General features: G+C 40.6%; 1 protein-coding gene across 1 annotated transcript in view; it reads right to left on the bottom strand.

Annotated features, from left to right (window-relative positions):
* The window catches only part of rgs7a (regulator of G protein signaling 7a), a 48,034-nt gene extending 32,983 nt beyond the window's left edge, over positions 1-15,051 (bottom strand). The window contains exon 1 of the mRNA XM_076075774.1: positions 14,936-15,051. Within this exon, the coding sequence (XP_075931889.1) occupies positions 14,936-15,013 (78 nt within the window). The 5' untranslated portion in view covers positions 15,014-15,051. The remainder of the gene's footprint in view (positions 1-14,935) is intronic.
* Positions 15,052-15,309: the final 258 nt, after the last annotated feature.

Genomic DNA, 15,309 nt, shown 5'->3' with positions numbered 1-15,309 from the left:
GGAGGGATGCTGGGTGTGGAAACGGATGAACTGGGAATAAAAAATAATGGGAGGATGCAGTCTATTTTTAGGTTCAGAAAACATGAGAGGGAGGGGTCCTCGCTCCTCTCTCCATCCCCTCATTTCCCACATTCCTCCTTGGCACGTGCAACAGGACGGCTCCGTGTGCCCTGAATACCAATAAGAGAGAAGCAGCTGGATACTGGCAGGCTGACATTCTTCTGCCTTCTCCTGTCTGCAGAACCGAGACAAGACGAGGACTGGGTATCTGACAGGACGCGCACACTTCAGAGGACACAGCAGTCGGGATAGACAATAAACCGATAAGGGAAGACTGTTTGACGCAAGTGACACTTGAACTACGGAGCAATAAAGATGATGGACGATAGGCTTTGTTGAACCTCTCAAAACATCTGTCACTTGTGGAGTGATTCAGACAGTCATCAGGTAGAATGGCATGGTGATTTTTCTGATACATAGATGGACTCCAGGCTAAATCAAAACTTAATCACTGCTACGGTTGTTCGATACAATTTAGAGCATAGGTACTGTATGCAGTCCTTCAGGACATGATAACTATTTGCAAAACTTCAAATCATGTGCATCCATGCTCACCCTGACATATCCATTCCCACCTGCTCCAATACCAGCTCTTCCATTTACACACGGCTCTGCTGACAGGCAAGGGAAGCCAATATCAACCAATCAAATCAGTCCGTTGCAAGCAATAGAGACCCGCCCTACCATATCCTAATGCATTGTTAAACCTGACCTTGTCTTTTTTCATTCTGCTCAAGCTCACATATCGTTTGTCAAGCAAAGGCAGCAAGAAAGAAGAGGCGATGTTGCCAATATACAAGTCCAGGAGATCGGTGTTGGGGCTTTATTGGCAGATGGGAAACACTGTTAACAATGCCCAGCCTCTAATTTACAGGCCGAGCAGAGATGAGATAGAGGGCCTGATACACAGTATGTCCTAATTAAAATTGTAAGTGTACTGTCAAAAAGAGTAAGCATACTATTTGAGAAAAAGGTACATTAGTATTAGCACCAAAATGTCCATAATCTAAATCTACAAGTAAATAAATACATTCAGTGCATTAAAAAGTATAATATTTGCCTCCGAGATGTAGTGGAGTAGAACAAAGTAGCAGAAAATAGAAATACTCAAGTTAAAGAGTCTCAGAATTGAACTTAAGTACAGTACTTCCTAGTTACAACACACACACACACACACACACACACATACACACTCATGTTCTGTCACTTTGCGAGCTGACGGTGTGCTGGACACATTGTTGAAGTGTTTGAGATAATAGCATTTGACAGACTGCTGGTGTGGTTGTCATGGGGATTCCAACAGAGCAGCCATCACAGTAGAAACAAAACGGACGGCAGGAGAAAGCACAACCAGACAGGACAGACAGGAATCTCTCGATTAGCTGATCAGTGATGAGACACTACAACTGGGAGCGTTTGACAAACAAGATGAATAGAATAACGGTTCCCAAGGTAAGGAGTTCTGCTGAAAGTAGTGGCACAGTGGTTTTGAATTAGACATTATGCCTAAAAACAGCACGTACTGCATCATTTTATAAGTAAACTTCAAACAAGACAAGGGCTTTGTCCAAAGTCACTCCATGCTTTCTATCTAGTGCACTACATGTACTGTCCGCCTCTGGGGAACAAGAATATCTCTACAAAATGTCAATCCACCCAATAGGCCTAATTAATAGAGCCACACGTCTAGCATGGCTAAAAACATCTCCTATCATTACCAAATATATTTTCAAGAATATTGTTTATTATTATGCATTTCCATTGGCTTCTTGCCAATTGGCTACATCAGAATAGCTGTGAATAATCATCTTGTTTACATTGCTGCCTGGACAAGAAAGACAGACTTTGACTTAATTTGATGAGGCCAAAAGTCTTCCGTGCAGATCCTAATTTACCTTCTCATATTTTACAACTATAATTCTGTCAATTACCCCTCCAAATATTGAAATATATGGAATTAATATAGGCTGCTTTGTATTTTTCATTCAGATTATAAAAACAGCAAGCTAAGCTAATTAAACTCTACATCTCTAGCCTTATTTCTTACCTCCCTGTATTTAAATTAGGTGGTAACCTCCGGGTCTGAAAAGTGAAGCCAATGTGGAAGTCTCTTAAACTTGCATTCTTACTAATAGCCAGCAGGGGGCGACTCCTCTTGTCGCAAAAAGAAGTCTGATTGAATAGAAGTCTATGAGAAAATGACTCTACTTCTCACTTGATTTATTACCTCAGCAAACATTGTGAACATGAGTTATGGTCTCAATCGCTAGTTTCAAGTCTTTTTCAATACAGACTGATGTTCATTTAGTGAATGATGGTCCCATTTAGAGTACAATAGACAATAAAGCAGAGTATGCTTTAGGGCGTGGCTACCTTGTGATTAATAGTTGCTACCACGGCGTTGTCTGGTGCTTTCATCTTACAGCTTTAACCCTTTCACAGTGTGTTTTCAGTTCATGAAAGTTAATTGTATTGTTCGGTTGTACTTAGCGCTGCCCTTTTTGTATCACTTCTGGTTGCAGAAAGCCAAGATGACGACGGCCGAAATGCCAAACTCGAGGCTTCAAAACGTCAGTCCACACACTAATTAGTGATGTCACAGTGACCACGTCCACTTAGATACAATCTATGATTTAAATATAACATAACACTCTTGACCATATAATAGTACAAGTTTGTTGAAGCAGGCACTTACATATATAGCCGAGATATTTAAGAAACTCTCACCCCAGCTGCATACATTTTGTTTGCTGCTGCCTTATTTTGCTGCATTTTAGCACAGAAAAGGCACAAGAAGAGAAAAAAGCAGCAGCCGATTGAGTCAAGATGGCGCCCGGGGTTTATAGACTACGCTGTACTGTGGATGGCTGTGCTTGCTAAGCTGAACTAATGGTTGTGAAGCTGTGAGGCTCAGTGGGCTGCAGGTGGAAGCTGCTCAACACGCTGCAACCTGCTAGCTAAGAGTGTGTGTGTGTGTGTGTGTTTGTGTCTGTCTGCCACAGGGATGTGGTGCGAAGTGCACGGTTTCAGACAAAGGTGTGTCTCAGTCTGTTTAGCAAATGAAGATTATGTCTCAAAACGTATGAAAATGTACCCATTGGAACAATTGCTGTTTGACTTTTATTATTTTGCCGGTATTGGATTTGCGCGTTGGCACTCAGTCGTGGCAGGCTAATCACTGAGACATGATTGCTTTTTGGAGAATGACTCCTCATTGTTGAGAGCGGCACCGAGCTGCAGGGAGACAATCAGGACAGCACTCTCAGTTACAGTTACAGTCAATTTGGATGGAAAATGCCACAGTCCATAGTTGTTTGTTTTGAAAGAGTTCCCAATGAAGCTATGAGTCACGAGTGAATCATTTCACACAGGAGGAGAGATGACTATGCTCCGGCAGGGTGTAAATACATCCCTCTCCTTCTCTCTGTGCGAGGATAAAAGCTAACTGGAGTGGCATGGGCTCTGACTAGGACTCTGATGACTTCAAAAAGAGGCGTGAGAGGAGGGGACAGACAGACAGACAGAGGTGGATGGATGCCTCACTGGTAAGAAACCACACGCTGGAGAGGGGGGTGGGGTGGGTGTAGAAAGAGAGTGAAAATGCACATGTGCGTCAGTGTGAGTGAGAGAGAGACAAAGAGACAAACTTAGTGTGATATTGCGGGTATGTGAGAAACATCAAAGACCTGAAACGGAAAAAAGAGCATGAGAGTGGGCGGGGGAGTAGGGGGGGGGGGATAAAAGCGATAAAAATGAAAAGGGCAAAGTGTGAACACCAGTGCGAGAGACGGACAGTGAGGGAAACTGGGATGAAAAAGTCTGAAGTCCAGACTTGAGATGGAGACAGAGACAGAATGAGAGCGGGAGAGAAAGACAGACTGACAGAGAGAGACACACAGAGTTGCCAAAATATACGACAGACGAGGGAGGTAATGCATGAAATACTCTCCGGAGAAGATGACAAGATTTCTTATTTCTATTTACTCATGAAAGCTCTTGACGTGCAAATATGACTTTAGCTTTGGCACTGATTTGAGATGAAATATACAAGGGTTGTTTTGGAGAACGGCATTCCTCCAATATTTCATTTTTCTTTGGCAGAATGTTTTAGTGAATGTTATTATTGATTTGAGCAGCAATGCCATTTTTAGAAAAAGTAATTTTTTGCAATTAGGAGAAATTAGGTAGTGTTTTGGTTCATGCTCCACATAATGGATCTGATGTCTATTAAACTATTATTCTTCACAACCAAAATTGTATCTACATTCTAAATTAATGCACCAATACATGTTAAGATGTGTAGCGTACTCACTTCTAAAATACCTCAGTGTTAATGGTCTGGGCAGCACTCTAAAGACTGAAGCCACAACAGGAAGAAAGTACTGTAGACCTGTCGTAAAAAATAAAAAGGAATCACTTTCTATCGGCTCAATGCAACTGGATGTGAACATATTGGGAAGGGATGCAACTGAAAAATGAGAAGCCAATAGGATATCGAGTATCTATAATGAACAGAGACACAATGTCTAACGCATCAAGACATAGAGACGGGCAGGCGAGTGGGAATTTATACATCGTAGACGTTAGTGTGGGGAAGAAACGGACCTTCATCAGAAACAAGCGGGGAGTGCATTAGAAGTAGAGACGACATGGACGCAGTTGAGATTCAGATGGTCCTATAAACAAGGACACATAGATGTATGCACAGAAACAAACCCAGTGTGTGTTAAACACGGAGAAATACAGCAAATAAAACGGCCTCTGTCTGTCTCCTCGACATGTTACCCCTCTCTGTTTCCCTTTAGTCCTAATGGAGCATCTCTGTCCTCATTAAGACCATCAAACTGGATTCATTCACAACTCTGGCCTGGGCACTCCTGTAATCTTTTGCTAAATGTTGAGTGGGAAGTAAATGACCGGACGGAGACGAGGCCTGAGTCAGCCTCTATCTTAATGCCCAGGCTTCCTTAGACCCTTATATAACCCTAACAGACAGGACTAAAGACTCCAGCTGTGGCAGCCTACACAGTCGGGAGAGCTTAGAACAAAACAGGCCTGGTATCTTTTCACTGTCTTCACAGAGCAGCCCAAACCATCACCCAGTGAAGTCCGCTATTCAATATTTTAACTGTCACCTCACTGAAGATGAACAATGTTAACATTGATGATTTGATGTATTGCACTTTGTCTGCTACAGCTTTGTTCATATGCAGCTATGATTTAGCATTTAGTGCCAACGCAGGAAGTACTGTGCCATTTTGAGTTCAATGGCCAAATAAAGTCTATTACTTTGAGATTGGAGATCCAGGTTTGGGTCCTGTCTTATACTAGAGGTAAATATTGAATTTTGTCATGTTTAACCATGATCATTCAGTAACCTCGGCCTAAAACGAACCATACTTTAAAGGAATAGTACCTTTTTTAGAAATATGCATATTCACTTTCTTTCTGTGAGTTTGATGAGAAGATTGATACCACTCTCATATCTGTACCTTCACTATGAAGCTGGAGCCAGCAGCCAGTTGGCCTATAAAGCCTGGAAACAAAATCTGCCGAGCAGCATTTCTGAAGCTCACTAATTAACACATTATACCTAATTTATTCAATCCGTACAAACACGTATAACGTGTTAATTAGAGAGCTTTGAAGGTAGCTGGGCAGAACAGACAGACTTTTATATCTTGAAAGTGAATAAACATATTTCTTATAGGCAAGTTCCTTTTATAGCACAATTCATCCACATCAGCAATTCAAAGTGATTTCCAAGAGAGCAGATAAAAGAATCACAGAAAAATAACAGTACAAATAAAACAATTAGTAGAACACATGAAATTAAAAGATTAAAAAGGAAGAGTGCATTACATTAGCTAACAAAACATAGAAGGTAGAGTGCATTCAATCAGTTGGGTTTTAAGTCTTGGAAGTGTGCTCCAGAGACAAGCAGCATAGCAGCTAAGAGCTGCGTCACCGTGTTTAAGTTCTGACAGTATACGTCTTACCAGCACATTTCTCTCCACTGCTTTAAAGTCAATTCTTTGACGCCAGTCTAAGGACTTAAGCATCAGAGTAAGGTTGTCAATTTTTTTGGTTTTGAGCTCCAGCAGTTGCATTTTGTACAAGCTGAAGCTGTCTGATGGTCTTGTTAGGAAGGCCTGTCCTCAACCCTGCTGATAAAAAAAGCCTGAATGAGTTTTTTCGAAATCGTGTTTTGACATGAAGCCTCCGAGTTTGGCTTTGTTTTTGAGATAGTAAAAAGCTGATTTAGTTATTGCTTCCACATGGTTCTTAAAATGGGGTTAGTTTACTCCTGAGAAAATACTCTGTACTGTCAGGTAAAAAAAACACAAAGTTTGATTGTATCTGGGCCACTTTTCTTGATATCTAACCATGTTTAGACCCTGATGATTGATGTTTAGATTCTGAACTGCTTTTCCAGAGTTTGATTGTCTATCGTACTTAATTCTTGAGTTCCCCTCGCTTTGCTGCCAGTAATTCCAAATGTTGAGTTGTTAGTATTCCCATCTGCCTAGGAGGTTATGTTTTCGGTTCAGTTTGTTTGTTTACTTGTCGACAGGATTATGGAAAACTATGGGCCCAATTTTCATGACACGTGGTGCAATGGTGTAGCATGGGCCAAGGAACCAATTACATTTTGGAGCAGATCGGAAATACTGACAGATAAACAAATAGTTTTTTCACTTTTATTAACATTGCAGGATTAGGAATGGCCTTAGTTAAGACGATATATTCTGTCTGATTTCATCAATATTACCTTTGAAAAACACGCAAACTCATTGCCAACCGTGAAGGGGACTAGTTAACTTCTCAACAGTTGCAATCTTTCAGTTTGATGTTGTTTCCATGGTACGTTCTGTTTGTTCGTGACTGTCTTAACTTTTACTGGAGCAAAGTCATCCATAATATTTACCGTTTTTAAATTAAAATGAGTCGGCAAATCATCTCCAGAGCCTGACAGTTGACTTGAGGTCCTTGAAGGTGCATGCTCAAAGGGAGCACTCGTGTGATCAGTTATGGCTCTCAGTGCTCTGAGTGTGTGGGAACATAGACACATCATAGAAAAAAAATGAAATGGTCCTTGACGGGTGTACATGCTGTGTTAGGCTAAAGGTATCAAGTCGTGCATTTTGCTCCTCAGTGTACCTGTTCTTCGGATTGTCCACCTGCAAGTTGAAATCCCTTGATATGATAAGACAATCAAAGTCTGTGCCACAAACTTTAGCTAAGTGTTTGAGAGGCCTGTAAATAGTTACTATCAAAATACCAGGAGAACACTTTGTGAGGTATTGAACTGATATAAAGTCACCAAATTGACCAAAAGGATTGAATTGAAAAGGATTGTTGCTATTCCCTCTCCACCCCTGTCTGTTCTGGCAGCACTCATAAAAGTGAATTTAGAGGAGCTGGGTCGTAGTAGCGTTTGCTGGATGCAACCATGTCAGTTTAGAGAAAGAAGATGACGTTTTTGTTTTAAGATCATTAATTAAAAATGACTTGTTCAGAAGAACTCTAATGTTCAGAAGGGATAGCTTAACAGTAACTGTAGAGGGTTCAACAGATTCATGTTTATATGAAATGTACTCTAAATTAGAAAAGTTCACAACTGTTCCTCTAAAACATTCTTATCGGTTTGCTTATTGACTAGGACAGGTGTAGTTGAGTATGTGAGCGCACAGTGCGCACAGACTTGAACGGAGACTTTTTATAAATAGACGCGTCGGCGAGACTTAGCGTGTCTGTATAGTAGCTCTCGGAGTTGTCTGTGAGCCTCTGCGGGGAGTTTCTTCGTCTCTGTGAGAGTTGGTGTAATAGTCTTTGATAGTTAATATCATTGTTTGAGTGGCTTGAGAAATGGTGATAATTAGGACCTGTGGTTTGTCATGAGGTGGGGGCCTTGCATGAGTGTAATACTAGTATGATGTTCATGGATAACGTGAACTAGCTGGACAGGTGCCAGTTCTCCTCCTGGGTATATGAGGAATAGCTGCCCACTGCTCCTAATACTAGGATGGGTTAAATGCAAAGGTTTAATTTCACTGCGTATGCTACGCTGTGTACATGTGTGACAATAAAAGTCGATTTGATTTGATTTGAGGGTAGTGTGGAGATTAGCTTATGCTGGTCTGGGATGTACGCGCAACCAAACCAACTCCGTAAGCAAAGCACAGAGAAGCTCTTATTACAACACATGATTCTCTGCCCAGGACGCATTACCCCACTATATCTTTATAGATTAATGCTCTAAAATAAATGCTCTGAGTTTCAAATTTAGCACCTTTAAAGAGTTCATTACAGGATTACAAAAGAAAGCTACAGTTTGACAGTAAATCCTGTATGTTTTACAGGATTTTAATGTTTTGTCTGCTAATTTTTTAATATTTCCCCAAAAAACTGTATGAGAACAATTGCCACTTTAATGGCTCTGGCTTCCAGCCCGAGATAGTATATAGATCCAAACAAAGCTTGCTAATTGACAATGGCCACTAATATTGACTAATTGCTAAGCTATCAAAGAAAGAGTACTTATGATTATTCAGGTGTGGTAAGTGATAGAGTAACTCTGCCACCTTCTCTGTCTGCCTTTTTTTCTGTTTATTTTGTCACTTCATATTATCTCTTTGAAGACTAAAAAGTAGGACGGAGGAGAATGAACGACTCACAGAAAATGGACTGTAAGCATTCTCAAATTGTTTATCAAGAAAGCCTCCAGTCAATTATGCTGTTTGTGTACTGTATATAATGTTATAGTAGATTACATTGTGACAAGACGTAGCAAAGGTGGATTATCATAGCCCCTGTAGTATGATGCCAGCTCCTCTAATTGGCATTTAGGTATTGACGTCAGCTAAAACAGGAAAAATGGGTTAGCTTAAAACACACAAAAGCCATAAATGCCAATTTGATATCCGACAGTGTCTGCCAAACCCCCACACTCAACTGTGTATGCAAAAACGAACATGGATGTTTTCACACACAGGAAGAGAAATCGCCTGGCTGGCAAGCTGACTACAAAGAGCCCTACTTCACACACAAAGATTTCTCTCTGATCTGGCAATTATAGATCATCCCACCTCACCCCCCTCCTCTCTCCCACTTTCTCTCGGTCTTCCTGATCTTCTGATTGCAGATTGAGAGAGACAGGCAGTACAAGAACCCTTCAATCTGGCTCTCAACTGAGAAAAAAATGTATTCAGTTCTCTCCGCTTCATGACTCACAAACAATGTAAGATGGTTGGGAATTTGTATTGATAACAGTGCAGACAGATATGGGTCATGTTTAACAGATGCAGATTAGGCTTGGATTGAGAAATGCTTTCCAATGACGGGATCTCTGCTGAATTTGTAGTAGTCTAAACCAAGACTGGTGTATTAATAATGGCTGCAGTTCTGCATCACCTAACACTCCTGTATTACCGCTGTGTTGCAGTGATGTAGAGGGAGAAGAGGGAAAGTCTTGTTCCTGCAAAATAATCTCTTGTACACAGCCACTTAATCAATTGATAAAATCAATATTATGCACTAATACCTTTGCCCTGTTTGTTATTTGTTCGTTCATTACTTCATTCCTGAGTCACGCTGAGAGGATATGGTTCAAATCTCACGGTGCGGCATCAACACGCTTTTCACTGTCCTGTAGCTGAAAACGCAGAGAGAATGCTAATGTTGATAATCTTTTTGACTTGACCATTGACCATAATTATTCTCTCTGGCCTAATTATTCCGGTTGCACTATAGTTGCATGCAAAAGCTATTTCTGGCTGACAGCAGTCTAGAAGAAGAAGAAGACTTTTTTTGGTAGTTGCTACACAAACTGATGTCATGACATGTAACAGTATTTGTTCTAATGACATGAAATCAATTGGGTGACTATGTTGAATGATGATGATTTGAAGCATATATTCATCAGTGACTCGCAAATTTTTCTAATGTATGTAAAGAAACTACCGGTAAAAACATGTTTATAGCTTTACGTCTACTATCAGGTCAAACAGCTACTTGAACGGTTGAACTTGACATAAAAGTCTCAATAAATATACTTTATTTAGGATTGTTCTGTTATCTGACATTTGTTTGGGCATATCACCTACAGTTAGCTTGTTAACATACTGTAAAGTGGTGCGAGAACAATACAAACCGCAGACTCATACACTCTTTACACATCATCGTTATCTGCAGAAAAGACCAGGGACCAATTACTTCAAAGATGCACCGTATTGACATTTATGTAAACAGAAATTAAAACAGTATACTCTCCCATAGGAACTGAAGACAACAATAACAGTGTGACATATATTGCATGCGCTCATTGTGGTGTGATACGTTTTTGTTGCACTGAAAAGCTCTGCTAATTCGTCTGGGGTGGGAGAAGCAAGAGAATAATTTTCAATCAGGAAATATCTCACATTTTCACTTTCGGAGGATGAAGTGAATGTAGAGAAAACTATACATACTATATCTATCTATAATTTAACTCTAATCATTCAAATATTACTGTGTTCCTTTTCCTCTTTCTTAACCACTCACTAAATTACAATCAGCGCACAGCATACCTACAAAGACACACACACAGCGCTGGCTGCTCCCTCCCCGTGCTGAGTGGCTAAGAACTTCGCCAGAGCTGTTTTAGGCTCCCATAAAAAATTCAGGACCCTCTCTTAGCAACATTCGCCCTACATACAGCATACACACATGCTCGCACATGCATCAAAGCATTAATCATGGTGCACACATGTGAGCAGGCATGAAAACACACACTCACGCACGCACATACTGTACTCTCTGGTACACTTGATGATGTACAGAAAGCCTGACATGTTTGATGTGAGAGCAGCAAGACATCACACATGCTTTTATATGGTAAGTAATGATCTAAACCCTCAGACATGCACTGCATATCCACTGAATCCATTCCACTGAACATTCTATTGGCTTTTCTTGATAAAACAGGAGGAGTTCGGACATATCACTTGTAGTTAGGGTCACCAGCGACTGTTGTCAATAAAATCAGTTTATCACAATGCCAGCTGTGTGTGTGTACGTTTGTTTCGCCAAATGCGTCTGTTTAAATGCTGCGTGTGTACTTGTGCATTTGCATATTTGATAAATCTCGGGTATGTGCGTTAAAGCAAGGTGCCTGTGTGCATCCTTGAGGAAAACAGACATCTCTGCTCAAATCTCCACAGCAAGCAGGTCAACACCTCAGCTCACGCATCTATTTTCATCAAGGCGTTAACGACAGGAGTGGAGGGATGGATGGGCCCGAGAGAGGAAAAAAAGGACTGAGAGAGTTCAAGGATGTAGTCATGCTCCCAGTGGAAAGACTATCAAACCAGAATCTGCAGTCCTTAACCATCAAGCTCCCTCTGCTCACATTACGTAATCCTTCCACTGCTATAGAGGTCTACAGGGATGACGTATGTTTGTAGGCCAACACCGGAAGTTAGCATTGCACTGCATACACTGATTCCCTCGACCAAAAGCCAATGGGATTTTTCAATTGGATTTTAGATTATTGCAAAAAAATAAGCTCCGTGGCAAACAAACGTTTTTGATGCTAACACGTTTTCTTCAGCAACATCTTCACGAATGAACACCACTCATGATTTTTGAAGCGTGAATCCAGTCGGCAGAAGTAAAGAGCTAACGTTAGGCTGTAAACAAACTACTCCACGGTTGCATGAGCGTGAGTATAAACACAACGAGGCTGCAAAGGCGGGCTAGTCGGCGTGATGACGTTTTGTAGTCTCATTTAGCCACTTGTAAGCAACCGGCTTTCTTGACACTCGTAAAACCTTCAAGATTCACGTGAGGGGTATTTACTGATGTATTTTATATCGTAGAACAAAACATTAAAATATCTTAAACTTGTCTTAACCACATACCTTATTTTAGTCATCTAAACTAAAAAATATTTAAAGAAAAACATTGATTCGAGATGAGGGAACCAGCAGTGCACAAATGCAAACTCATTTACTGGTTTTAGGACTCATTCCTACAGGACTCTATGCACTAGTAGCACGTTTTCAACTATCGAGTAGATGTGCTTAATATCACCATTTTATAAAAGCATTTACTCTGTGTATTCATGATATTCCTGCACAAGATGTCTGAACAGCAAAACAGAACATGAAAGCATGTTTTCCACTTGAGATTTGAGCTCGTTTAGCGAGGCCGTCAGTGTGGGTTGCAACACCTCTGCCAAGTCATCTCCATCTGAAAAGCATTTGGGGCACCTGTTCATCCTGGCCGTATCCGCACGTCTCCAGACAGCGCTCTTCCAATTGCAGTTTTGAATTAAACCCACTCCAGAAACACAATTTCATCCTCACTGCCTTCACCATGTTCTTTCATTCTGCAGTGTATCTAGGTCAGTCGGTGTACAGAGCCAAGCTGCGGCCATGTGTGGTCAAGTGTTGAGAAGTGAAGAACTGGATGATGTCGGAGTGCTTCATGACTAAAATAATAATCTGATCAAACATTTGAGAATAAACTGACCCTGAAGTCTGAAATGCTGCCTCCTAATTTTGAAGAAATAAAATAACTCTTAAATGTGGTTCCTGAAGTATAACGCTGCTAAGTCAACACACAAGCTATTGATATTTTTCTCATTTGCATGCTTGGTTCTTCAGATCGTTCATGGCATGATCGAAAAAGCCGGACGTTCAGATCAATAGCAGAAAACAGGAAGAGACATCACATGTAATTGAATAGGTGGGAAAGACCTCAAGTTAATATTTAATATACAGGATGCGACTAGCTTTCATGCCTTAGCATATTTTGATACTGTTTCATATTAAAAGGGAGAAGCCCCGTGCAAAAACAGTGTTTTTCATTCACTGGTCAATTTCCTATTTCGGGCTATTTTGCTGCCATAACATGTCTTCTTTGAGACTTGGAAAGAAGACATCCACAATAATCATTTTTCATATATAATATTATATTTAATATTTCTCAAAAGTAATGCAAAAAAATGGCTTACAGTCTTATTCACCTGTAGATTGTTGCAAAATGCATGGAATTTACAGTACATATCGGTTGTTTTCTCAAAATGAATGTTTTTGTCACGCTACATACACCAAACCTTCCAGGTTCATTCCTAACTATATACTGAAGGATTTTATAGAGGGGTTTTGTTCATACATCATTCAAAGTCTGATTTGTATAACATTTGTATTCCTAAAAACACTCATTTGCATATTTAAACATACATTTTCTGAAAACTTGTAACTCATAAAATGTGTAATTGTCCCAGTGTAAGAAATCAACTGGAGAAGTGTCATGGCATAATGTATTGGTGTTCCTTTTTCTTTTTCAATTATTCCCCTGGGCTGTCTTCCCTAAAATGATATTTAATAAGAGGTATGGCTTCCGCCAACATTACAGGGGATGACAAAACCAGTCACATTAATCTATTATCCATTATCCTCACTGTTTGGCTTACTTATGAACAGGCTAGTTTATGGGCCAGTCGTCCTGCATTGGGAAAATGAAAATTGTGGCTTAGAAAATAAAAAGAATAACCTTTCTGAAACATTTCTGCTTAGCAGCACTTCCAGCAAATCTTGTCCCACGCTGGCAGTAACATTGCCTAACACGCTGCGAGTGCTATAAAAGACCGCCAAGCTATGATATCATGCTAAGCGTATCCCCTTCCTGGCGTGCAGATGCTGTCACAGATGGAATGGGAGCATTCGCTGAAGGGTGAAGAGAATGAAATGAAGAAATTCACTCAACGCTTGAGTCATCCACAAGTAAGATGAGAAAATGATCACTTCATTGGTGCATCTGAGAGTGAAGTAAAGCATTACATTTCCCGTCAGGCAATGTCCATGCACGCACATACAGCTGTTGTTGCTCTGGTGTGATACTGTAGATATTTAATACATTTGCAGAACACCATAAGCTAGAATCCAGCCTCATTTGATTATGGAATAACGACACCTGGGATGAGTGAATTAGGTATTTGATTTTATGTGCAAGACATGTAACACATACCGCGTGGTTCATAAAAGATGTCAGAAAATAAAACGCAAACTATAAGACAATAATTACACCACCAGGGAACAGAAGGCTCTCCTGATGGTAGCAAAAGCAATTTTCAGAACGGTTTATTTGTAGGTTAATCTTAAATTTAGCTATTTTTGTCAAGGGAGACCAAATGAGTGTTCGAGGAGCAGTGCACACACCCTCATATACATATATACTGTATATATATATATATACGTATATGGAACTACAACTGGGCCTCAAAGTAAACAACTGTTATCTTCCCAGCAAATTATTATTTTATTAACCCCGTTTGATGTTTGGAGCAGTGCTGCATTAAGGTGTCTCAGCAGTGGGCCAGTTCACTCCCCTCCCTTTCTCTAATTCTCTAATGTAGTAATGGATTTAACAGGGAAATGATACACCACTAGCAGTGTAATGTACAATGGTTAAAAAGCCTGTGGCTTCCTTTTGGTTCTATTAATGGCAATCAGTTAAAAATCCATCCTCCAACATGTTCGCAGTAAAAGCTGATGGTTTAACTGGAAAGTGTGTGTGTGCGTGTGTGCGTGTGTGCGTGTGTGTGTGTGTGTGTGTGTGACAGAGAGCATGATCTGAATCTACTTGCATGGTAAACATGTTATGAGAAAATAATTGCATGTTCTCTCCATGCTCTCATCAAGCACGGCGTAGCAATACAACCCTAAATCAACCGTGTCACAAGAACACTGTCTTGCCATTAGTAATAGCAATTTCCATTGCACAGCTCATCGTTAAGTAAATTGATGAAAGCGAGACACGCTCACACTCTCAGACACACACACACACACACACAAACACACGTGCAGGCTAAAAATAGCAGCGGCCTTACCTTTCTGTACACTATCATGTTGGGGGACTCATCCGCTACCCCGTTGGTCCCCTGCCCACCGCTGTTGGTCTGTGCCATGATCCAGTGAGTAAATCTGCCACAGGAAATGTCAGGTGCTCCTGTTGTGAACAGAATGGATATTTTGGTCCATCAGAAGAACAATGGGGCTTGAACGTGACTTGCCTTGATGTTGCCAAGAAGAGAGCAATTTACATAACTTGTGGCCTGGACTCACATTTCAACATATTTTACATTTCCACATGGAACAGATGTGCAGTGCTACATGTGTTCCCATTCACAAGGTCTTGACAAGGACGTTTTTTTAAGCAAGGTATGGTTACTAGTTCAATTTGAATTCCAAATGAATGGGGCAA

The sequence above is a fragment of the Anarhichas minor genome, unplaced genomic scaffold (assembly GCF_050575085.1).
Source record: "Anarhichas minor isolate MPS153535 unplaced genomic scaffold, ASM5057508v1 ptg000054l, whole genome shotgun sequence".
Lineage (NCBI taxonomy): Eukaryota > Metazoa > Chordata > Actinopteri > Perciformes > Anarhichadidae > Anarhichas > Anarhichas minor.
The sequence above is the reverse complement of the archived record's forward strand: the minus strand, read 5'-3'. Positions and strand labels throughout refer to the sequence as shown.